This window comes from Acinonyx jubatus, chromosome B4 (assembly GCF_027475565.1).
Source record: "Acinonyx jubatus isolate Ajub_Pintada_27869175 chromosome B4, VMU_Ajub_asm_v1.0, whole genome shotgun sequence".
Lineage (NCBI taxonomy): Eukaryota > Metazoa > Chordata > Mammalia > Carnivora > Felidae > Acinonyx > Acinonyx jubatus.
In genome coordinates, this window is record NC_069387.1 from 113,014,150 (window position 1) to 113,040,813 (window position 26,664).

Here is a 26,664-nt window from a genome sequence, read left to right on the forward strand (position 1 = left end):
CCTCTTGGGTTCTTTAGATGAAAAACTAACTCCACTATTTGCTTTCTGAAGCTCTTCATCTTTCATGTTAGTCACCAGAGAATACTGTTTGGCTGTTTTGAAATCATTTCTGTTTCCAGCTTAGCTTGCACTTTGCCCACTGAGAGCCTTTCCTCATCTCATTCTTCCTTTTCCTCCGCCCCGCTGCTCGCCTCATCACCACCTCTTTTACTATAGCCAAGGAAGGAAATTGTTAACCATGATTTTCTCTTTTATGAACCTACTGAAAAATCCCTTTGGTACGATACATTCACAGGCACCCTCCCTCCGTCTGATCCCAGAAAAACAAACAACAGGAAGTACAGGAAAACACGCAGCTCGACTCCACGCAGATAGAAAGAAGTGGCCAAAGGAAAATGTGAGAACAACGAAGACTGTTCATTTGGTTTCCAGGAATGGAAATTGTTGGTAGTCTACTCTTTTCAGAATAAACTTTGACCTGGAGCAGACTGCCTTGTTAGTTACTCCCCCAGATGCCGGATGCTGGGAGTGGCAGCCACCCTTGTTGGCCTTGCAAAGTCAGTGTGCTGATTGCAGATATAACCGGCTAACAGTCCCCCCGCCCCGCGAAAGAAGTGGAGAATGATAGTCGCTCGTCCATCTAGGCCCCAAGGTGAAAGCAGCACAAGGGTATGGGAGGATGTTCAGTTGAAATGGAAAGAAGGTAGAAAAGAGGCTAGGGAAAAATATAGAAATGTTGGCCAAAAAATTACAGTTAGAAGCAAACCATCACCTTACTAATCTATGTGTTATATTCGTGTTCCCTATCATCCCTTCCTTCCTTCCTTATCTCTTTCTTATGATTTCTGATTTCCTTCCCTTTCATCCTCTCCTTTGTTTTCTCTCTTCTTCCTCGTTTCCTCTCTCCTGATCTTCCTTTTATCCTTCTTTTTTGAGCTTAATATGGATGGTGCTGTGGTGAAAACAAAGACGATTAAGAACAAATCTAGCTTGGTTGATAACAAATTCACACACAAATAACTGTACGAGGTACTCAGTGAGAATAATTCTACTCGAGAGATAGAAAACAAAGTTCTGTGGTGGTTCTGAGAAAAATGACTTCATCTACTTGTGGAGGCTAATAATTAGGCATGATTTTTTTTTGCATTCATGGTTCATTCATTCATTCATTGACACCCCTCCCCCACCCCCCATATACCAGGCATCCTGCCTGCCAGGAACTGAGGGAACAGTGTAATAGTGGTGACAATATATGCATGATCACCATCTCCTAGAAGCTTATATGCTAATGGAGAGACAGGAAACAAGCCCGTAAATAGTAAAGTTACAGGTTGTACAAAGGGCTGTGAGGGAAACAAATACTCTTTGCAGTGACAGACAGCGGAGGGGGGAAGTTTCCTTCCTAGGGAGGACTGGGCAGGGTCCTTGAGGAGGGCTATTTCAGGAGACGTCTGAAGGATGAGAGGAAGCCGGTCTTGGGGAGAGCCAAGAGGAGTGTCCTGGTCAGAGGGAGAAGTAAATACAAAGGGGAAAGTGCCCTGAGGGGAAGAACGGGCCACTCTGCAGAACTGGCAACAGTCAGGGTGGCTGGAGTGAGCAAGGTAGGAGTGTCCAAGATGAGATCCAAGAGGGAGGTGGGCCTGGAGCCATAAGGAGTTGGGGTTGTAGGTACACTGGAGAGCCACCGAAAGAGAGTGCTTGGTGGGAATTTGTCTTTTAAAGTCCGATCTGTTTGATGTATAGAGAATATGTTTTAGGGGGCCAGAGTGGAAGCATGGAAACCACAATATGATCTATACTACAAGGGACAAAATGGAGTATTGAGGACTTAGGTGATTGAGAAGTATGTTGTGGACATGATATTTTATATGGACTTGTAAGAATGGTTGGAGTTTGGACAAATGGAGATTTGGAGAGAAGGGAATTTCTAGAGCCAGAGGTAGGATGATGAAGGTATGGAGGGTGAGAGGCGTGAGGTGAGTTTGGAAAAGGGCCAACTTAATATGACTGGAGGGGAGAGTGCATGTAAGGGAAGGTCTGCCTTATAATAGAAGGTCTTGGATACCAGGCCACACTTTTAGGAGTTTGGCTAATACATCTAGAAGATTATTTGTTTAGGCATTTTTTATTTGCTGTGAGAAGTCTTCTAGTTCTCACGTTTGTAGAGAAATTAACCTAAGACTAGCAGTTCTTATTGTCTGTTTTTAAAACATGAGATGTCTGAGAGTCTTTAGACTTCTCCTCTACTCCGTAGTTGCTAGCACTTAATATCTCACCACTCACAGCGGGTCGAACCAGAGCCCAGATGTAGGATGGTGGCTCCTCAGTAGGAACTTACATTTGAGCATCCATGTCTTGGCTGGTTTGTTTGTTGATTCATTAATTCAGCAAGCATCCTCTGAGCACCAGCCCTGTTGCAGGTGCTGTTTATCTGGGGCGAGTGTGAGGGGGTTCCCTACTTTCCATGTGACTTGCTGTTTTCTCCTGGTGTCTTTAGTGAGGATGTGGGGATACCATGCACTGTGATGGGTGGCTTTTGCCAGGGTCGGGAAGCCCCCCCAAGGACAGTTGAGCTGAAAACTAAGTAATGAGCAAGAGGAAGATTGGTCCCAACAGATGGGCCTGCGGTGCAGAGGCCGTAAGGCTGAGCCGGGCGTATGAGAAAGGGAGAGGAGGCTGCTGTGTTTGGGGTTCAGGGAGTGAGGTGAGAAGTGGCGGGAGATGAGATGGGGCAGGTCGGCAGCGTGTTAACCCTGGCTGCACAGTTGCGGTCCCGCAGCTGGCTCAGAATCTATGTGGTGAGATTCAGCCGTCAGCATTTTTAAAAAAAAACTCCCTGGGCAACTCTAATGTGAGTTTGGATTTATTCCGATTGTCCTGGAGAGTGTGTGGAGGAGAGTGGTATCATCAGGTTGTCATTCTTTAAAAGATCACTTTGGGGTTGTGTGTAGTGTGAAGGGAGGAAAGAGATGAAGGGTGTCATCAGGAAGATGACTTAGGGGGTTCTAGTCATGTCCTGGGCAAGAGATGATGGTGGCTTGAACTAAGGCAGCATGGGAGGTGACTGTGAGAAGTGGTTACTTTCAGGAAGTGGGGTGTGGGGCTATGAGAGAGGTCAAGGGGCCACTCCCAGTTTGGGGCCCGAACAGTTGGGTTGGTGGAGTGGCTGTTAATTGAGTCGGGGCAGTGAAGAAGGGCAGGTTTGGTGGGGTAGGGAGAGGGAAGTTGGCCTGGATTGTGATCCCCTTCCCTTTGTCCTCTGGCAACTCCATCTGCTCCTGTAGGACATAGCTTGTATGACGCGCCTTGACTTGCTACAACTTTTCAGGTTCATGCCTCCATTACCGCACTGTCGGGTTGTACCGCCTAGTGTGGACTTGCATATTTTCAGCAAAATTCACTATGGGACCAAAATGGGCTTAAGAGCACTGGTTCCATTTTGTGACAAATAGGAACAGAGGAAAAATTCTCAGTAATTTCCCCAATTTTAATTCTCTGTTGCTCAGTATGCTTTGGGTCCTGATGTATTTCTTGTTGATTTTCAGAAAAATTCTGTCGCATTTTCATATAAAGGAGTGGCAGATAAATACTGTGAACTCAAAAAATTACAGTGTCTTTTTGGAGGATGAGCTTTGCTTTCCTTCCATCTTCTGTGCTGTTTCTTCCTAATATTAAAGGAAGCACTACCCTACTGCAATAAAAACCTAGAACAAAGATCCAACTCAGCAGAAAGTAAAAGACCAATAAGCTTAAAATAAATTTGAAAAGGTTAATAACTTGAAGCTTTTTTTTTTTTTTTTTTTTTTTTTTTAGCTGAAGAAAGGACTCGTAGTCTTTGAAGTGATAGTCTGCCTCTTCTGGGTTCCATCATGATATATAACTGAATAAAGAAATTTGAAGATGGTGTGATCAGTTGTAACTACTACTCTCTGGCTTATGTTAGGCAAGCCATTAACAAATATTTATTGCCGTCATTTCTGGGTTAAGGCTGAGAGCAATAAAGAAGAAGTCTTGTTCCTTGCTTTTAAGGGATTTGCAGTCTATTGGAGAACTATGCCTGCCTGTGTACTTGCCTGCCTTCTTTCCTTCCTTCCTTCCTTCCTTCCTTCCTTCCTTCCTTCCTTCCTTCCTTCCTTCCTTCCTTCCTTCCCTCCCTCCCTCCCTCCCTCCCTTCCTCCCTCCCCCACAGGAGCCAGTCAGGTGAGAGTCTGTGGCTCTCCTGTTTTGGGGTTTGCACTCAGTGATTCCAGAATGATGCATCTGGGCATGGGTCAAGACCTATGCACATTTGCATTCAATTATCTTTTTTTTTTCCATTTTTTTTTCATTTTACTTTATTTTATTTCATCATGGTAAGTCTACTCTTTTTTTTTTTAAATTTTTTTTCTCAACGTTTTTATTTATTTTTGGGATAGAGAGAGACAGAGCATGAACGGGGGAGGGGCAGAGAGAGAGGGAGACACAGAATCGGAAACAGGCTCCAGGCTCTGAGCCATCAGCCCAGAGCCTGACGCGGGGCTCGAACTCACGGACCGCGAGATCGTGAGATCGTGACCTGGCTGAAGTCAGACGCTTAACCGACTGCGCCACCCAGGTGCCCCGGTAAGTCTACTCTTTAATCTTCATCACCTATTTCACCCATCTCCCCTCTGGTAACTATCAGTTTGTTCTCTACACTTAAGAGTCTGTTTCTTGGTTTGTGTTTCGTTTATTTCTTTTGCTCATTTGTTTCGTTTCTTAAATTCCACATATGAGTGAGATCATATGGTATTTGTCTTTCTCTGACTGACTTAATTTCATTTAACATTATACACTCTAGCTCTATCCATGTTGTTGCAAATGGCAAGATTTTATTCCTTTTTATGGCTGCATAATATTCCATTGTGTGTAGGGGTGTGTGTGTGTGTGTGTGTGTGTGTGTATACATACATACATTCTTTATCCACTCATCTATTAGTGGGCACTTGGGTTGCTTCCATCTATTAGTGGGCACTTGGGTTTGCCTAGTGTAAATAATGCTGCAGTAAGCCTAGGGGTACATGTGTCCCTTTTAATTAGTGTTTTTGTATTTTTTTGGTAAATACTCAGTAGTGCGATTATTGGATCATAGGGTAGTTCTAGTTTTAATTTTTTGAGGAATCTCCATACTGTTTTCCATAATGGCTGCACCAGTGTGCATTCCTACTAACAGTGTGATAGAGCTCCTTTTTCTTCACATCCTCACCAACACCTGTTGTTTCTTGTGTTTTTTATTTTAGCCATTCTGACAGGTATGAGATGATATCTCATGTAGTTTTTATTTGCATATCCCTGATGATGAGTGATGTTGAGCATCTTTTCATGTGTCTGTATGTCTTCTTTGGGGAAATAACTATTTGTGTCTTCTGCCCATTTTTACATTGGATTATTTGTTTTTTTGGGGTATTGAGTTGTATCCATTCTTTATACATTTTGGATACTAACCCTTTATTGGCTATCTTGTCTGAAAGTATCTTCTCCCATTCAGTAGGTTGCCTTTCAGTTTTGTTGATTGTTTCCTTTGCTGTTAAGAAACTTTTTATGCTGGTGTAGCTCCACTACTGCATCAATGCTTTTATTTCCTTTGCCTCAGGAGACATGTCTAGAAAAATGTTGCTGTGGCTGATGTCAGAAAGATTACTGCCTATCTCTCTTCAAGGATTTTTATGGTTTCAGGTCTCACACTTAGGTATTGAATCCATTTTGAGTTTATTTTTTGTGTATGGTGAAAGAAAGTGGTCCAGTTTCATTCTTTTGCATGTACTTGTCCAGTTTTCCCAGCACCATTTGTTGAAGAGACTGTCTTTTTTCCTTGTGTATTCATTCCTCCTTTGTTAAGGATTAATTGACCATATCATTGTGGGTTTGTTTCTGAGTTTTCTGTTCTCTTCTGTTGATCTGTGTGTCTATTTTTATGCCAGCACCATACTATTTTAATTATTACTGCTTTGTAATATAACTTGAAATTTCGAATTGTGATACCTACCTCCAGTTTTGTTTTGTTCTGTTTTGTTTTTTCTTTTTTTTTTTTTTTTAATTTTTTTTTTAACGTTTATTTATTTTTGGGACAGAGAGAGACAGAGCATGAACGGGGAGGGGCAGAGAGAGAGGGAGACACAGAATCGGAAACAGGCTCCAGGCTCTGAGCCATCAGCCCAGAGCCCGATGTGGGGCTCGAACTCACAGACCACGAGATCGTGACCTGAGCTGAAGTCGGACGCCCAACCAACTGAGCCACCCAGGCGCCCCTGTTTTGTTTTTTCAAGATAGCTTTGGCTATTTGAGGCCTTTTGTGCTTCCATATAAATTTTAGATTGTTTGTTCTAGTTCTGTGAAAAATGCTGTTGGTATTGCGATAGGGGTTGCATTAAATCTGTAGTTTGTTTTGGGTAGTGTAGACATTTTAACAATATTAGCTCTAACTCATGAGCATGGAATGTCTTTCCATTTCTTTGTGTCATCTTAAATTTCTTTTATCAGTGTTTTATAGTTCTCAGAGTACTTAACCTATTTGGTTAAGTTTATTCCTAGATATTTTGTTGTTTTCGGTGTAATTTTAAATGGGATTATTTTCTTAATTTTACTTTCTGCTCTTTCATTATTAGTGTATATAAATGCAACAGATTTCTGTACATTGATTTTGTATCCTGTGACCTTACTGAATTCATTTATCAGTTCTAGCATCCACAGCCAGGTGGAATCTTTAGGGTTTTTTATGTATAGTATCATGTCATCCGCAAATAGTGAGAGTTTTACTTCTTGCTTACCAATTTGGATGCCTTTTATTTGTCTGATTTTGTGGCTAGGACTTCCAGTACTATGTTGAATAACAGTGAGTGTGGACATCTTTGTCTGGTTCCTGACCTTAGGGGAAAAGTTCTCAGTTTTACACCGCTTAGTATGAGTTTATGCCTGACTTTCTTGAACCAGATAATAAGTATATGAGATGTAATTGGGAGCTAAATGATGGAGATGAGAAGAATGGACATTCAGAGAAAGGGGAGGCCAGCAGGAAGAGCCACGAGGTCAGTAGAGGCCTTCTAGGTCATAGGCTTGGCTCTCAAATGTTTGGTTGAATGAAGGTGGAAGTTGAGCTGGACCTTAAATGATACATAGGACTTTATTCAGTGTTGATTTAATATCTCACATTTTACTTATTTTGAACTGTCAACAGGTACACAGGTTACAAATGCTGAAGGTCTCCTTTGTATTCCTCCTTTGTGTTCCTGGTCCCTCAGTGCCCTAGCCAGAGGCAGTGATAGGAGTCATTTCTCAACAGTTCCTTCCAGATACAATGTAATACTTTCCCACATATATATATCATTTCTTATTTGAATTGATTAGTTTCATTTTTTAAATGTATTCCTTTCCCAAGTGCTAAAATAGTAAAGAACATGTGACCTAAAAACCCCCAAACCAAACCAAAAGAAACCCAACAAATGGTTTCCTTGTTGGCAGGTCCCAGCTGTGCCGGTCTCATTCATTGGTGGTGAGCAACATGTGAGTGAGATTTCCTTTCCATGTGATGTTTGCTTCCACACCCACTAGACTATCAGTAGCTCGGGGCACCTGGTGGCTCAGTCGGTTAAGCATCTGACTTCAACTCAGGTCATGAGCTCGGAGCCCATGGGTTCAAGCCCCACGTCGGGCTCTGTGCTGACAGCTCAGAGCCCGGAGCCTGCTTCCGATCCTGTGTCTCCCTCTCTCTCTGCCCACCACCCCCATTCATGCTGTCTCTCTGTCTCTCAAAAATTAGTAAACATGAAAAAAAAAAAGAATCTCAGTAACTGGAAAGCAAGCAACTGTGAACCCTCAACTGCCTGGAGAATGATGATAATGTTGTCTTGAGTGCTGCGCTGTGCTTGAACTTCATGATTATCTTTTCTAATTTCCACCACAACTCCACCAAGTGGGCCTTTTCCTTCTTTTACAGATTAGGAAGCTGGGACTCAGGCCACACGGCAAATAGGAGGTGCAGTCAAGGTTGGAGCTGACTTGAGCTGGAGTACTGCTGAGGCTCTTTCTTTCTTCTGAGGCTTAAGTTCTGAGACATTGATGTGAACTTGTGGTGACCCAAGAGAGGGAAAATGAGCAGAAGCTTTGTTCCTCTCTATTAAAAAAAGTCTGCCAGCAGGAAAACAGCAAATTCACAGCTCTGTTACAGGGGTCTGTGAGTCAAAGCAGTGTGTGTGTGTGTGTGTGTGTGTGTGTGTGTGTGTGTATTTAATGTGGATAAACCGCCTCTCTCATTTTGACTTTTTGAACTTGAGATGAGAATCTCATGAATAACAAGTACCTTCTTCTAATTAGCATTTTGGATTCAAGTTTAGAAATTTTTTCTTTTTTCGTTTTGTCCAGCATCTCCTTTGACAAAATATTGTCAAAAAAATAAAATAGGGAGGACAGTTGTCTTCTTGCTTGTTTTGCACTTTTTTTTTATTAGCGTGCTTATGTGTAACTGGTCCCAGGCTTCGTGCACAACGCCAACACTCTGTGGCAGGAGGTGATGCCAGGCTCGTGTGACTGCCGCATCTCAGCAGTGATGCATGAGTTAGTGTCAGTGTTCAGAGTGGTGGACTTTATAACCCGAGGCTGGAGAGAGAGCTCCCTCATAGCAGATCCTTGACAGGCTAGTTTTGTTTGTTTGGAGGAGGCTGAGTGGGTCTAGTTAAAGCACAGGGACTCTGAGTTTGAGTCCTAGATCTCCCACTTACTAGTCACGGGACCTTGGGCAAGTTATACCTGCACAGCGAAGAATAGAATAGAATATCTACCTCAAAGCTTTGAATGAAGTAAATGAGTATAAATAAAGCACTTAGAGCAGTGTTTAACCCAAAGTAAACATGCTCTTGGCTACTGTTATTATTTTTCTTAGTCCCACCCCATTTTCTAGTTTCTCTTCCTACTTTCCTTGTGCCTAGAATGTGAATGTAGTGCCTGTGGCTTCCGTCTGGGACCTTGAAGGAGAGAGAGGCCTAGAGAATAACAGATTCACTGGCTCTGAAAGCATTGAGATGTTCACCCGTCTCTCGCTTACTTGTGGCCTTGTTAAGTGAGAGAAATAAGCCTTATTTCTTTTAGTTGCTCTGTTATTTCTACAGCCCAGAGGCAGAGAGAAAATATGACCTGTGCAGGGAATGTTAAGGAGTCCAGTAAGGTTAGCAGGTTCAGAGTGTGAGAGACCAGCCAGGGTTGAGAGATGACACTGAAGCCATTTGCATGGCTTAGACTTGGAAGGTTTTGTAAACCACATTATGGATTTAGGAGTTTTTTCCTGCTGAGTTATTCTAATTGAAGGATAAGACATGATCAGGTTTCTGGCTTAAGAAAAATCACTGGCTGCTCTGTGAACAGTGAATTGGAAAGGATGGGACTGGAAACAGGGAGACCTGTTTAAGGCGATCACAGTAACCCCAGTGAGTGGCGATCATGGCAGTGTGGATGGAGGGAAGTGGCAGAATTCTAGAAATGTTTAGGGATAGAAAAGAAGGAGAAGAAGGACTCGAGTAGCTTGGGAATTTCTGGTTTGTGTAACGGTATTCTTTGATGACAAAGAGCATATAGAAGGGGTGCTTCATAGTCTTTCTTTTATCAATGGATTTTAATAAAGTCATCTCAGACTTTTGAATTATCATGTTTCTTCACGCTCGTTCTGTGTCTCTGTCTCCTTTTTTTCTTTCTTTTTAATTTTTTTTTGGGAGGAGGGTTTGAGTCTCAGTTGCTCAAGAAATCACCTTCATGCTAGGAAAGAGTCTGTGGTATAGAACAATTTTCTTCCTAATTGTAGACTTCTTTGTGATATTTGGTAATTGTTATTGGGGTTTTTTTTTGTTTTTTGTTTTTTTTTTTTTTTGATTACAGGGACTGGAATGGAGATCGTTGGTATATAAAAGTTCATTTTATCTCTTAAGTTTTTGATGTAATTTTATGTGCAAGGAAAGTATCTTCATGGAATTCTTTCTATGAATGTGGAAAAGGGGATAAATACCTCATATAAATGAAAGGCACTCATCCAGTTTTGAATTATTTGGGAAAGAAACCCCCATGGACAAATGAACATAAGGGATCAGTAAAATTCTCTAATTCAGAATTTCAGATACTGAGATATGACTCAATGGACATTTTAAATCATGAGTGTGGTTATAAAGTAGAAATGTAAGATTTGTCTAGGTCCAATCTAGAGACTGAGAAAGACTGAGCATCTTTGCAAATATTAATGATTAGATTGTGAGCTTGATATGCTTGAAGAGAAACATCATTTTAGTGCTAACTGCCAGCCTATCAGGGAGTAAAGGGCTTTTTGGACAGCTATTCAGAAAGAGGTCGAGAGAATTACTGGTTTTCTGGTTTGTTTTTAATGAAGTTTTAAATTAGTAATAGTATTAATGATGTCTTATATTTGTGTAGTCCTTCCCAGTTTACACTGCTCTTTAAAATGCGTGGTCCTTTTAGCCTTCTGTGAAGTAGGCAGGACAAATATCCTCTCCACTTTAGAGATGAGGAAACTGAGATCCAAGGTTTACCTCCGGTTATTTGATTCCCAGAGCGGTACTTTTCCCAGTAAACACCAGTATTCTCTGTGCCTTACCATGGTGTCCATAGTGCATCAGTGTGGAGAAGGGGAGCCCCTTTAGGGAGGGTGAGGTAGTGTATGGTCTCCTAGCTGTGCTCTTCAGATTGCTTTAAAAATTTGCAATATAAAACACACAACTCCAATCGCCCACGTGAATGGAAACAAAAAAGATGCTGGACTAAGCGTGATGGGCTGGTCCTCATTTTTTTCCCAATAAAATTTGTTTTCGGTTCCCTTATCTTTCTCTAGGATTCTTTAGGAAGAGCATTAAGTAGTGCCATAAATTTAAGGGAAAAAAATACGTGCAAATTCCTTTACATTGAGAATGTTTTATTTATTAACTTATTTTCTGTGAATTAGTAAAAGACTGCTATGTATGATATTAGCAGAATGAATGAATATCTTGGTCCCGATTGAGAAACTCTAACCAGTAATCCTTGGGGGCATAGTTTAAGTACCACATAAACACTTTAAAAGTGATTACAATGGACATGACTTGAAAAGGTAGACATGCCTTCTGAGGAACATTTGTATAGATTTTTAAATCATTCATATTTGAAATAATAGCATTATAAAGAAATACAATTTTTGAGAGACAGTTAGTAAATATCTAATGGAAAACTCTGAATGCCTGCCTGTTGCCCTTGACATCCTTTATCTTTTGACAGCTTAAACTAGCTAAGTTACTAATCTCTGGTTATTTTTGAGACTTACTATAAGCCTTCGTTAGCGAATCTAAAGATTCTAGGGCCAAGCTTAGTGGATAGATTGCACCCATGCTGTGTCTTCCCACGGGCATCCCACCCCCCACCCCCCCCATCCCCGCCCCCGCCCCTTCCCTATTACAGTGCCTTTTGCTGCACACAATTTAGCCAAGAATGCAGTCTTTTAATGGGGGTGTAATAAGGGAATGCTCAATATAATTACAGATACTGCTTTTTCTGATTAAAACAAAAGCTAAAAGACTCCCAATTGTCACCTGTAACAAGATACTTTTATTGGAGTTGTCCATTGGGCTGTATCATCCGATTTGAATGGTCACCTCCCTGTGGCCACTCTGGGACTTTTTTCTGGCTACTGTCCTCCAGTCCCTTTATTGAACTGGCAAGGATCCTAATTCTTTTTTCTAGTTCTCTTCTACCTTGGGCCAAGGTTAAAACTAACTCCAAAATGAAGCTGATCCTGGTGAAGGTGGTCATGTTTCATTCTTTCTTGGGTATTCCCCATTCTCAGAAAATGGATATTTTAAGTGTAAATGCCATCAACTATCCTTTGCTGGGTAGTAGAGAATCAAACCTAGAATATAAGCTCCACGAGGGCAGTGAACTTGTTTTATCCATCTCTCTTCCAGGGGCCCAGGACAGTGCCTGGAACATTATAGACGAAGACCGGCCAGTTGAAGGAGGGAAACTTTCCTGTGGGGACTCCCTAGAGACAGCTGGCTCAATTGAGAGATGTGTGCATCAGGTCTCGTGGTTGCAAGTGAAGGATATAGAATGAGCTTGGTCCATTTCCATGATTCTCTTCTCTCACTTGTACCCAACCAGAGACAAAGTCCTTGTCCTTTCTGTGGTTCTAGGCAGAAAGCCCATCGCCTTGCTCTCCAAGATACTAAGTCTCACACTCACAAAGAATAAAAAAAATTTCTTCTGGTTTATCTATATGTTCCAAGCTTCAAACATATGTAAAGGGTCTCAACAAATTTATTTGTGATTTCTTTATATCCTTCCCCTTCTAGAGATAGGTGAAGTGTTAAACTCTTGGTTTCTATTCTTCACTTCCTTTAAGCCTTAACTGGAGCCCCTTCTTACCTAAGAAGCCTTCCCTCATTAACCTCATCTCCCTTACGTCCCTCATACCTCACCTTGTGTTTCCTCAGCGTGTTGCCAGTAGGTTGTGCCGTGTTGCCTTTCATCTGTTTTGTTACATTATGTATACATTTGTTCTGTTTCTCTCTACACCCCCCCACCTTTCATTAAAAAAAATCATTTACTTTATTCTACAACATACATACAATAGTCTTAATGTAACAACACTGATACTACCACCAACAAAATGATTACTGAGAACGATTTGAGATTTTATTTTTTTTAAATCTGTTTTCTTTCCTTTTTCTTTTATGGAAACACTTAAGTTTTACCCTCTTAGCAAATCAAATTTCAATTATATGATATGGTATTATCAACTATAGTCACCATGTTATACGTTAGATCCGCAGATCACATTCATCTCATAACTGAAAGTTTCTACCCTTTTGCCTCCCTCTCCCCTTTCCCCTCATTCTCCAGCCCTTGGCAACCACCATTCTACTTTTTTACTTGAATTTTACTTTTTTTCTTAAATTTTGCATGTAAGTGATATCATCCAGTAGTGTCTTTCTCTGACTTATTTCTATAGCATAAGCGTCCTTCAGGTTCATCCATGTTTCACATGGCAGGATTTTCATCTTTTTTAAGGCTGCACAATATTCCCTTTATATATAAATTTACCATTTATTCATTCATGTGTCAACAGACATTTGGGTTGTTTCCATACCTTCACTGTTGTGAATATCACTGCAATGAACATGGGAGTGAGATATCTCTTCAAGATAGTGATTTCATTTTCTTTAGATATATACCCAGAAGTAGGATTACTGGATCATGTGTTCCTTCTCTTTTCAGTGTATTGAGGAACTACCATACTGCCTTCCATGTTGTCCAGTATACCTTTTCCCCAGCAGTGCACAAGTGATCCCTTTCTCCACATCCTCACAGGCATTTGTTATCTCTTGTCTTTTTGATAATAGCCATCCTATCAGGTGTGAAGTGATATCTCATTGTGGTTTTGATTTGCATTTTACTGATGATTAGTGATGCTTGAGCACCTTTTAATGTACCCGTTGGCCATTTGTATGCCTTCTTTGGAGAAGTGTTTACTTTAGGTCTTTTGCCAATTTTTGAAATTGGGTTGTTTAGGTTGTTTTGCTGTTGAGTTGAGTTTCTTATATATTTTAGATATTAACTCCTTATTGTATATATGGTTTACGAATACAGTAAAACCTTGGTTTGCAAGCACAATTTGTTCCAGAAACATGCCTGTAATCCAAAGCACTTGAATATCAAAGCGAATTTCCCCATAAGAAATAATGGGAACTCAGATAATTCATTCTACAACAAAAATATTCATATAAAAATGATCACGATACTGTAATATATAAAATAATAAAGAAAATACAAAACATAAAGAAACATAAACAAGTTAACCTGTACTTACTTTTGAAAACCTTTGTGGCCAGTGTGAGGGAGACAAGAGAGAGGAGGGTTATTGTGTAGGACAACTTTCACCATCACTAACGGAATCACTGCTATCTACTGACTCAATGAAATCGTTTCCTTTTTGTGCAACTTTAGCAAGGAACCTATCCAAAGACACTTACTTTTGCCTTCTTTTGAGGATTTTGTGGAAATGGCGACATTACATTGTCCTTAAAAAGATTCATCGCTCGCACTGCTACAGTCTTATTCATGTGGTACTTTTCTACAAAATTTTGCACTGTTTCCCTCATTTTACACATCTCCCTATCTCATTTGAAGTGAGGGATTCCTCTGCCTTTTTCTCCCCCTCCTCTGCAGACGAGATCTCCTCCACACCTCTTGCTGTTGCTCACAATGCAGATCTGTCAGTTTGTCGGTGGTCAGCTTCTGGCCATGCTCCTCCACCAGCTCTAGAATGCCTTCCTCATTCACCTCCCGTTCTGTGGTCTTCTCCAAGGACACAATTTCATCAACAATTGGCAGGACCTGTTCATGAGCAAGCCCCTCTAAGTCATGTCCAAGAATGCAATCAGGCTACAGTTTTCTCCAAGCAGAATTGAGGGTTCTCTTGATGATCGCATCCCAGGCTTTGTTGATGTTCATGATGTGGAAATTACTTTTCCAAAATTCTTGGAGGGTAAGGTTTGTTCCTTCAGTCACCTTGAAGCATTGCTGAAATAGTGCTTTGGTGTAAAGCTTTTTAAAGTTCGAAATGACCTGCTGATTCATGGGCTGGAGGATTGGAGTGGTGTTGGGAGGAAGGAACTTGACCTTAATGAACTCGAATTCCTGCAGTAAATCGTCCTCAAAGCCTGGAGGATGAGAAGGAGCATGATCTATAACCAGCAAGGCTTTGAGTGGCAGATTCTTTTCTAAAAGGTATTTCTTCACTGCAGGACGGAAGACCTCTTTGATCCACTCAAAGAACAAGATAGAAGTGACCCAAGCCTTCCTATTGGACCTCTACATAATGTTGAACTGGCTGTTTTGCACCTTGTATTTCTTGAAGGCTTGTGGATTCTTGGAATGAGACACGAGCCGGGGCTTCACTTTGAAATCTCCACTTGCATTCGCACAAAACAAGAGGGTGAGAGGTCTTTCATGAGCTTGCAATCAGGCATTGCATTCTCTTCTTCTGTAATGTAGGTCCTCTTTGGCATCTTTTTCCAAAAAAGCCCTGTCTTATCGCAGTCAAAAACTTGCTCCAGCAGGTAACACTGAGAAACCGTGAGCTTCTAGAATTTGGTAGCAATTGCTTCAGCTGCCGTAGCGTCCAAACTCACAGCCTTTCTGTGCCTCAGAACACTTCTCCTCTTAAAATTATCAAAACATCCCCTGTTTTCCTTGAAGCCTTCTTCATTTTCTGTTGATGTACCTGGCCGTTTGCCTACGAGGTCAGTGTACAAGGCCTTTGCCTTCTCACAGATAAAGTTTTCAGTCACAGTATCACCTGCTAGTTGCTTCTCATTTATCCAAACCAGAAGCATCTTTTCTACACCTTCCAGAACACATGGCCGTTGCTTTGATATTCTCGTGACTCCTTTTGCTGCATCTAGCGCCCTTACTTCTTTTTTCTTTAATATTGTGCAAAAGGTCAACGTAGACTTCTTATAAAATCTTGCAATTTCAGCCACTCACATATCTTGTTCATACTTCTTGATGGTTTCCTTCTTAGCTTCCACTGTAATCATCTTCTTCTTACCACCTTTCTTTTCAACTTTTTTCTGCACGGGGGCCGCTGTATATGCTCACATGGATTGACTACAGTACAGTATTAATAAACTCTTGTCATGTACTGTATTTAATGTAACTGGTGATAAGGCAGCAGAGGAAGGGTCTATATCTGCAGGCAGCCTAACCTAGAACGAAGCAAAGCATTCCCAAGCGTACCCTTGTATGGAAAAGCAAAGGACCATCCATAGGTGCTTTGAAGTGACAAGAAATACACTAGTGCCAGTTGTGGGCACCTTCCAGCGTTGTGAAACACCACTGATTTCTGCCAAACACCGTAGCCTGAGCACGGGAGATGATCACCCACAATCCTGCAGTGAGAGAGAGAGAGAACCATTGGCTCAGTTGTGATCATGTGACATTTGGCATCATGTACTACTTACATTGCAAGACATCTCTTGTTTACCAAGTTAAAGTTTATTAGGAATGTTTGCTTGTGTTGCAGAACACTCACAGAACAAGTTGCTGACAGTCCAAGGTTTTAGTGTATTTTCTCCCGTTTGGTAGGTTGCCTTTTTTCATTTTGTTCGTGGTTTCTTTGCTGTGCCTTTTGGTTTGATGGAGTTCACCTATGTATTTTTGCTTTTATTGCCTTTGCTTTTGGTTTCAAATCCAAAAATTTATTCCCAAGACTAACGTTAAGGAGCTTACCCATGTTTTCTTCTAGGAGTTTCAGACCTTATGTTCAAGTCTTTAATCCATCTGGAATTGATTTTTGTATATTGTTAAGACAGTAGTCCAGTTTCATTCTTTTGCTGGTGGCTGTCCAGTTTTTCAACCATCGTTTATTGAAGAAACTACCAGCATTTTATATTCTAGGCCCTTTCTCAAAAATAAATTGACCATATATGTATGGATTTGTTTCTGGGTTTTCTGTGTCAATGACCACACTGTTTTGATTATTGTGTCTTACAGCTTATTGTAAGATAGTTTGAAATCAGGAAATGTGATGTTTTCACTTTTGTTCTTTCTGAAGATTGCTTTGGTTATTTGGAGTCTTTTGTGATTCTATACACTTTTTGGATTTTTTTTTGTATTTCTGTGAAAAATGCCATTGGAATTTTAATAGGGATTTCATTGAGACTGTAGATTACTTTGGGTGGTATTAGCATGTCAACAATATTAATTCTTCCTATCTGTGAACACATAATATCTTTCTATTTGCATCTTCTTCAGTTTCTTTCATCAAAATCTTATAGTTTTCAGTGTATGGGTCTTTCACTTACTTGGTTAAATTTGTTCCTGTGTGTGTGTGTGTGTGTGTGTGTGTGTGTGTGTGTGTGTTTTGGATGCTATTGTAAATGGGATTGTTTTCTTATTTTCTCTTTCTGATAATTTGTTGTTGGCATATAGACATGCAACTGATTTTTGTATATTCATTTTTAATTCTGTACCTTTACTGAATTATTTATTCTAACAATGTTTTTGGTGGAGGCATTCATGTTTTCTATATATAATATGCCACCTGTAAACACAGGCAGTTTTACTTCTTCTTTTTTATTTTGGATGCTTTTTATTTCTTTTCCTTTCTAATTGCTCTGGCTAGGACTTCCAGTTCTATGTTGAATAAATGTGGTGAGAGTGGGCATTGTTGCTTGTTTCCCATGATAGAGGAAGAGTTTTCAACTTTTCACCTTTAAGTATGTTATTGGCTATGGGCTTGTTATATATGGCCTTTATTATGTTGAGGTACATTTCTTCTGTAACCAGTTTGTTGAGAATGTTTATCACAAAAGGATGTTGGGTTTTGTCAGATGCTTTTTCTGCATCTATTGAAATGAAAATATAACTTTTATCCTTCATTTTGTAGGATAAAATGTGTATATCACATTTATTGATTTGCATATATTGAACCATCCTTGCATCTCAGGAATAAATCCCACTAGATCATGTTGTATGAGCCTTTAAATGTATTGTTGACTTCAGTTTGTTAATATTTTGTTGAGTTTTTGTTTGTTTGTTTTGTTGTTGTTTTGGGTTTTTGTTTGTTTGTTTTTATATCTGTATTGATCAGGGATATTGGCCTGTAATTGTCTTTTCTTACAGTGTTCTTGTTTGTCTTTGGTATCAGGGTACTACTCGCCTCAGAAAATGAGTTTGGAAGTGTTCCCTCCTTTTCTATTTTTTGGAAGAGTTTGAGAAGGGCTGGAATTAATGTGGTTTGTTTTTTTTTTTCTTCAATATTTGGTAGAATACACTAGTGAAACCATCTGCTCCTGGACTTTTCTTTGCTGGGAGATTTTTTGATTACTGATCCAGTCTCCTTACTAGTAATTGGTCTGTTTAGTTCTCTTTTTTCATGATTGAGTCTTGGTAGGTTGTATGTTTCTAGGAATTTTTTCATTTCTTTTAGGTAATCTAATTTGTTGACACTATAATTGTTCATAGTAGTTTCTTATGATCCTTAGTGCTTTTATGTTATCAGTTGTAATATCTCCTCTCCCATTCTGGTTTTATTCATTTGAGTCATTGTCTTTTTTTTTTCTTAATCTAGCTAAAGGTTTGTCAGTTGTATTTATTTTGTCAAACATCAGCTCTTAGTTTCATTGATTTTTTTCTGTTGTCTCTTTCGTCTCTAATTTCATTGATTTATGCTCTGATCTTTGTTGTTTTTTGACTTCTTCAACCCATTGGTTGTTCAGGAGCATGTTGTTTAGTCTTCACATATTCATGAATTTTCTAGTTTTCTTCTTATAATTCATTTCTAATTTTATTCCATTGTGGTCAGAAAAAATGGTTGATATGATTTCAACCTCATTAAATTCATTAAGACTTGTTTGTGACCTAACATACAATCTGTGCTGGAGAATGTTCCATGTGCACTTGAGAAGAATGAGTATTCTATCATCTGGAACTTTCTCTATGTCTGTCAGGTCCATCTGGTCTAACATGTAATTTTAAGTTCAGTGTTTCTGCATTGCTTATTTGTTTGTTTGTTTGGGTCTGGAATATTTTATACATTGTTGAAAGTGGGATACTGAAGACTTCTGCTGTTTTTGTGTTGCTGCCTATTTCTCTTGTCAGGTATGTTAATATTTGCTTTATTTAGGTTCTCCTATGTTAAACTAATAAATATTTACAATTGTCATATTCTCTTTTTTTAATTAAAAAAAATTTTAATACTTCTTTTTGAGAGACAGAAAGACAGAGTATGGGCAGGAAAGGGGCAGAGAGAGAGAGAGAGAGAGACAGAGATAGAACCCAAGGCAGGTTCTAGGCTCTGAACTGTCCGCAAAGAGCCTGATGTGGGGCCTGAACCCATGAACTGAGAGATCATGACCTGAGCCTAAGTCAGAAGCCAAACTGAGGCACCAAGGCACCCCACAACTGGTATATTCTCTTGATGAATTGACCCTTTTATCATTATATGATGGTCGTTTTTGTCTCTTGTTACACATTTGTTTTTTAAAGATTTTTTTTTTTTTAAGTAACGTCTGCATCTAACATGAGGCTCAAACTCGCAATCTCAAGATCAAGAGGTATGTGCTGTACCTAATGAGCTGGCCAGGCACCCCTCTTGTTACAATTTTTAACTTAAAGTCTATTTTATCTGATATGATTATAGCTACCCCTACTTTCTTTTGGATTTCATTTTAATGGAATATCTTTTCCTATCCTTTCACATTTAGTCTATGTGTGTCCTTAAAGCTAAGGTAGATTTCTTAATAGGCAGCATATGATTGAATCTTGATTTTTAACCCATTCAGCCAGCCACTCTGTGTCTTTCGATTGGGCAATTTAGTCATACATTTATTTTTGAGAGAGAGAGCACAAGCAGGGGAGGGGCAGAGAAGGAGACACAGAATCCGAAGCAGACTCCAGGCTCTGAGCTGTCAGCACAGAGCTTGACGTGTGGGTTGAACCCACAAACCACAAGATCATGGCCTGAACCGAAATCGGACACTTTACTGACTGAGCCACCCAGGTGCCCCTAATTTAGTCATACATTTAAAGGAGTTATTGATAGGTATAGACTTATTTTTGCCATTTTGTTTATTGTTTTCTGGCTATTTTGTAGTTTCTTTCCTTTTCTCTTGGTTTCTTCCCTTGTGATGTGTTGATTTTCTGTAGCGGTATGCTTAGATTCCTTTCTCTTTATCTTTTGTGTATCTGGAATAGGCTTTTGCTTTTTGGTTTACCATGAGCCTTACATAAAACATATTTATAACAGTCTAATTTAAGTTGATAGCAACTTAACTCTGAATGCATATGGAAGCTCTACAGTTTTACATTCCCTTTCCCCCCACATTATACGTTTTGGATGTCACATTTTACATCTTTTTGTATTGTGTATCCATTAACAAATTATTGTACTTACAATTACTTTTGTCTTTTAACCTTTATACTAGAGCTGTGATTTACCTACCACCGTCACACCATTATTTTCAATTCAACTATGTATTTACCTTTACCAAGGAGTTTTGTACTTTTATTTTCCTGTTAATAATTAGCATCCTTTCTTTTCAGAATACTCTTTAACATTTCTCGTAAGGCCATTCTAGTGGTCATGAACTCCTTCCACTTTTGTTTGTTTAAAAAACTCTTTTATCTCCCCTTAAATTCTGAAGGATAACTTTGCTGGATAGAGTATTCTTAGTTGGTAGTTTTTTTTCTTTCAGCTCTGAATATATCATTTTATTTATTTGTGGCCTGCAAGAAAAATCTGCTAATAGTTTTATGGGGGCCTCTCTTGTATATAACACGTTGCTTTTTTCTTGCTGCTTTGAAGTGTCTTTCTCTTTGTCTTTAACTTTTGACAATTTAAATATAATATTTGTGGATCTTTCGATTCATCTTACTTGGTACTTTTTGGGCTTCCTGCCTCTGGATGTCTGTTTCTTTCCCCAGGTTAGGGAAGTTATTAGCCATTATTTTTTTGAATAAGCTTTTTGCCCCTTTCTCTTTCTCTTCTCCTGGGACTCCTATCATGCAAATACTGGCCCACTTGGTGGTGTCCATAAGTCCCTTAACGATCTTCATTCTTTTTTCCTTTTGCCCCTCTGGATGAATTCCACTGCCCTGTCAAGTTTGCTGATCCTTTCTTCTGCTTGATTTAGTCTGCTGTTGAACTTTGCTATGGAATTTTTCAGTTCAGTTATTATATTCTTAAGGTCTGTGATTTCTGTTTGGTACTTATTTATATTTTCTATCTGTGTTGAAATCCTCACTTTGTTCTTTCATTGTTTTTTTGACCTCAATGAGCATCTTAATGACCATTATTGTGAACTCTCTATCAGATACATCACTTACTTCCATTTTATTAAGATTAGTTTCTGGAGATTTATCTTGTTCTTTTTTTTTTTTTTTTTTTTTTTTTTTTTTTTTTTTTTTAACATATTGCCCTCTTTTTTCGTTATCCTTGACTCTTTATGTTGGTGTTTGCACATTAGGTAAAACTACCTCTCCCCTTCTTGACAGACTGGTTTCCTGTAGAAGATGAACCTTGTTAATCAGCCTAGCCCGAGCTCCTGGTTGTCTTTCAAACTTTTGTGATCGTCCAAGTTGCCATCTTTGTTCTTAGTGGTTCCCAGTAGCTGAGTATGTGTAAAGACCCATCAGTGTCTTAAAGGGGGGAAGGATTGCAGTCAGCATCTGGATGCAGGCTTATCTCAGGCAGCAGGTGGGAAAGTATATATACTCTGAGTACGTGTACCTTAAGCCCCTTCCAGGGAGATACTGGGAGATGGGTACTTTTGCCTGCTCCCTCTGCACTGATTCTGGGTATAGCTGTGGGGGGTGGGTACTCCTGCTCCTGTTTAAAAACTACTTCTCTATTTACATAGTCTTATAGGACTCGTGAATGCATGTCCCTTTGACTGTCAGAGCTCTGTGATCTGGGGGCTCATTCCTCCAGTCAGCCATAAAATTAGGGCACAAGATAGTATAGAGAAGCTCCTTCCAGGGAAATACTAGTGACTTAGTTTTATTGTTGGAGTGAGCCAGAGGGAGGAGGAAGAAGTGCCCACTGGCACTTTTGGGCTCCAGGGAGGATCGCAGTCAGCCCCTATAAGCATGCTAATTAGAAGCTGATCCTCAGGCAGTAGCTCATGGAATGTGTACTCAAACCCCTTCCAGTGAAAACTAGGAGATGGGCATTTTTGCCTGTTCTTTCTGTGTTGAGCCCTGGGGGTATAGCCACAGCGAGTGCTCATGGGTGCCTGTTAAGAACTGCTTCTTTGCTTCCTTGTTTGCTATAGTCCTGCGGGACTCAGGAATGTAAGCCCTGAACTGGGCAGTCTGGGGGCTTGTGTCAGGTGGCAGTCCCAGAAGCTGGGTTGCCAGACCTGTATTCAGGCTCCTTCCAGAGAGATGCAGGTGACCTGGTTTTATCACAGTAGTAGGCCAGAGGGGGAAGGTGGGGGAGGTGGCTTCCAGCTAGCTCCCCAGGCTCTAGGTGGATTGCAGCCAGCCCCTGGATGCATTCCAAATTAAAGTTGGACCCTCAGGCAGCAGCTTGTAAAGTATGCACTCAGATCCTTTCTAGGTAAAGACTGAGTGATGGATGTTTTTGCCTGATTTCTCTGCACTGAACCCTTGGGGGATAGCCTTGGTGAGTGCTTCTGTGCCCATTAAGAACTACTTCTTTGTTTGCTGTAATATTACTTAGGAGTCTCATGGATACAAGCCCTATTGGCTTCCAGAGCAGAGTGTTTCGGGAGCCTGTCCCTTGGGTGAGAGTCTTAAAAGTTGGGGCACTAGAGGTATAGTCCAAATCCTTCACTGCTCGGGGAGAAGCTGGGAGTTGGAAGTTCCTTCCTGTTTGTATGGCACAGATGTTGGGGGTGGGATTATGGCAAGATATGTCTCCGCCTTCTCTACCAGTTTTAATGTGGGAATTTTCTCATTTGCTTGGTGTTTAGGTGTCACTCAGCTAGTTTCTGGATTTATCTCAAAGGGAATTGCTCTGTATAGCTATACAGTTGATGTGTCTGGGGAAGGAGGGAAGTTCAGGAGCCTTCTATGTTGCCATCTTGGTCCCTCCCTCCTGGTTTTGTTTTGTAAGGTAACTTTTATTGAGGCTTACTATGTGTGAAGCACTGTGATTTCACTGTAGGTCTTACACTATCATGTTAATTCCCACAGCAGCTGTTTGTAGTAGGTGGGATGATCCCCATTTTACAGAAAAGAAGTCTGAGTCTTAGAGGGGGAGCATGTGCAAGGATGTACAGCCAGCACATGACAGAACTGGGGTTTCAACTGATCTGTTTTATTCAATGGCCGTAATCATCACATGTCACACTCGCTTAGAGGAGGGCAGGGTTCATGTCATCTAGTTCCCCCAATCCCCACCAACTTTCTTAAACCGCTCTCATAACAAGCTTCTTATAACTTGGAAAAAAATGTATGAATACAAGTTCTGTGAAGAAATACAGAAGCAAATTAAATTAAACATTACCAGAAACCCTTCCAATGAAGATAAACCAGTATTAACATTTTGGAATATATACTCTATATTTCTTATGCAAAGACTTAAGTATATATATAAGAAGCACTCCCCCCCCTCCCCCCGAGAGAGGGAGAGAGAGAGAGAGAGAGAGCATGAGCTGGGAGGGGCAGTGGGAGAGGGGGAGAGAATCTTAAGCAGGCTACACGCCTAGCATGGAGCCTGACACAGGGCTCAATCTCACACCTGTGAGCCCGAGAGATCAAGACCTGAGCTGAAACCAAGAGCCAGATGCTTAACCAACTAAGCCACCCAGGGGCTCCCCCCCTTTTTTGGGGGGAGCGAGCGAGAGAGAGAGCAAGTGAAGTACTCTCAAGGCTAAGTGCGTTCTGCTAACAAATGTGTCTTTAGTGTACCCAAAATGGTGTGCTTGCTAAGAGCCTTTTGTGCTTTTTCTGAGCCCTGTTCATGCCAGTTGAAGTTACTGTTGCAGTTACGTAATCTAAATATTACATAAACCGATGAAATATGAGTATAAAAATAGAACAGTTTTCTCCACTAAAATTAGGTTGAATGCTTTAGCAAATTGCGATCTCTAAAACAATTGCTCTGGAATTCACAGTGGGTGAAATAGCTATAAAAGATTTGAGAAGAAATGTTAGAAGTCGTGAAGGAGTCCACATTCGTATTGCTTCACAAGTGTATTTACGTTTTTGTTTGATGTTAACAGAACTAAAGCTGAAATGGAGAAGATGGGGTAGGATATGACTTATGCAGGAAAGATGGCGTGGAGTTCTAGTAAGCAAATAGTCAGGTCCTTAGTGTTAAGTGAAAATACGAGATGTTGTGGGCAGCAGGTGTTTTTATTTTTATTTTATTTTACTGTTGGTGAATCCTCACTTTCACTACCTTTTGAAATCAAGCGATTAACTTCTGCTCCCAGAGGTGTTAGAGAAGCATGCTTCTGTTCTATATATCTCAAAAGGAGAATCATGTAATCTGCCGAGCTACTTTTTTTTTTTCACTTAATACATCGTAGACACATTTCCAAGCCAATAAATACAGATTAAAGTATTTTATGACAGTGTAACATATGTTCAGAAAAGTGCACAGATCCTTGAATGATCACAAAGCAGACAAATCCGTGGAGCCCCCACCCAGGTCAAGAAACATTGCCAGTCCCCGGGGAGCCCCCCATAGCCTCCGCTTCCCAGCCAGAGATAACTGCTGTTGCCACTTCTCACTGTTTTCAAACTTTGTATAAAAGAAGCATCTGTACCTTTTTTTTTTTTTTTACTTTTTTACTCCACACTTTTTGTGAGCTTCCATCCGTGTTTTTAATGTGTATCATGTATTCATTCATTGTCGCTTTTGACCATTTTTTCATTGAAATGAAATGCCAGAATACGTACTTAGTCTGTTGTTGATAGCCGTTGGGGTTGTTTTCAGTTTGGGGCCATTGGGAAAAATGTTGCTACGATCATTCTTGTAGTACATGGCTTTTGGGATACCCAGGAAGGTTCTAGTTCTTGTTGTTTGCGTATCTAGGAATTGAATTAGTGGGTCACAGGATATGTTTGTGTTCAACTTTAGGGGGTACCGCCCTGGTGGTTGCACCAGTTTATACTCCCACCCATTTATACCCCCTCATACCAACTCATATGTGAGTTTCTATTGCTCTGTATCTTTGGCAACACTTGGTATTGTCAGTTGTGTTGATTTTATCCAATCTGATAGGCGTATGGTAGTATTTTGTGATTTTAATTTGCATTTTACTGATGTCTAATGAGGTTGAACACTTTTTGACGTGCTTATTCGCCATTTGGGTGTCTTTGGTGGGGGAGGAAGAGGTTTGAAGTACTTACTTGAGTGTCTTGCCCATTTTTTCTGTAAGATTGCCAGACAATTTCTGATTTATTAGCACTTCATATATTTTAGATATTAAGTTCCTTTGTTAGTTACATGTGTTAAAAATACCTCAAAGAAAAAAATATCACCTCCCACTCTGTGGTTTGGTTTTCTTATTCTTCTGATAGAGGTTAGTGAAAGTTCCTAATTTTAGTGTAATCCAATTTACGAATTGCCCCTTTGTTATTAGTGTTTTTTGAGTCCTAGTTAAGAAATCTTTGCTTTGTCTCAACCCCAAGGCCCTCAAGATATCCTCCTGGGTTATCTTACATCAGCTTTATTGTTTTACTTTTCGTAGTTAGATCTACAGCTTACCTGGATTTAATTTATGTGTATGGTGAGAAGTTAGGCTCCAGTTTCATTTTATAGCACATTGATATCCAGTTGATGAAGCAGCATTTGTCGAAAAGACCATCCATTCTGTGTTGCTGTGCAGTGCAATCTTTTCTGTAAATAAAGTAGGAATCTATGTACAGATCCGGTTTTGGACTTTCTCTTCTCTTTCACTGGTGCATTTCTTTTGCGCTAGTGCAAGTTTTGATTGCTGTAGCTTAATAAACTGCAGACAAGTCTTCTTTGTACCAATTCCTGATGATACTCTTTAGTTCTTTCCGTTTCCAAATAAAGCTTAGAACCAGCTTGTCAGTTTCCACAAACATACTCAGAGACATACTAAAACTTCAGGGATTTTGATCAAGATTGCTTTGGATTAAGAAAGGTAATGTAAGAATAAAAAAGACTGCTTTGGACTTGTAGATCCATTGCTTTGACAGTCACATCTATAGGAGAGTTGACATCTTAGCAGTATTGAGCGTCTCAGTTTGTATGCGTGGGATATCTTTTCATTTGGTCTTCTTTACTCAGTGTTTCATATGTTAATTATTTGGTTTTCTAATTCTTTTCAATGGCTTTAGAATTTTGTGGTTAACATCAAAATTTAATCAGTAACTTTATGTTACAACATAGTTTATTTCTATTCTTTTACTGTTATAAACGGTATGAGCATTCATGTATATACATTTAAAAACTTTTTTTTTAAGTTTATTTATTTATTTTGAGAGAAAGAGCGAGAACTCGCAGGGAAGGGGCAGGAAGAGAGCTGGTTGCCACGCAGCCTCTGTGCTGGACTCTGAGCAGAGTCCAGTGTGGGGCTCAAACTCAACAAACCACGAGACCATGGCCTGAGCTGAAATCGAGTCAGATGCTTAACTGACTGAGCCACCCAGGTGTCCCCATGTGTATCCATTTTCAATACCTTTTTACTTGTAATTAACTCCTGAAACTGGAAAACTGGAAAACTGGAATTTATCTTCCCCTGTGAATTGTATCATTTTAAACTCTCACCCACTGTTATAATAGGTTCCATTCTTGTCAACCTAGGGAATTTGTGATTTTTTTTTTAAAAATAGTTTTCAGTTTGATGGGAAAAAATAATAACTCATTGTTCTTTCAATTTGCATTTTTTAGTACTAATGGAATTGAGCAAGCCATTTGTAGTTCTTTTGTGAATAGCCTGTTCATAGCTTTTGCATATTTTCTATTTTTTTTTTTATACCTTAGGTAAAAACCCTTTGTCACATATATTTACAAAATATACATCTGTACAACACATGAGTTAACCAGAATCCTTTTGTTACTAGAATGGGCCTTTGTTGAAGAGCAAAAAGAAAATCCTGTTTCAAATTGTGATGATTCCCCAAATCTTTATGTCCTTCACATATTTAGTAATATCATAGCAATAATGTGCTTGACAG

At 39.9% G+C, this 26,664-nt stretch overlaps 1 protein-coding gene across 13 annotated transcripts in view; it reads left to right on the plus strand.

The window, feature by feature from the left end:
- The window catches only part of CRADD (CASP2 and RIPK1 domain containing adaptor with death domain), a 269,785-nt gene that overhangs the window by 158,324 nt on the left and 84,797 nt on the right, over positions 1–26,664 (plus strand). Inside the window, exon 5 of one of the 13 annotated variants that reach the window (XM_053226601.1) lies at positions 11,943–26,304. The exons of the other annotated variants lie outside the window; for them this stretch is intronic. Coding sequence (XP_053082576.1) covers positions 11,943–12,091 — 149 coding nt within the window. The 3' untranslated portion in view covers positions 12,092–26,304. Of the gene's footprint in view, positions 1–11,942; positions 26,305–26,664 lie in introns of those variants that run through there. 13 annotated transcript variants of the gene reach the window in all.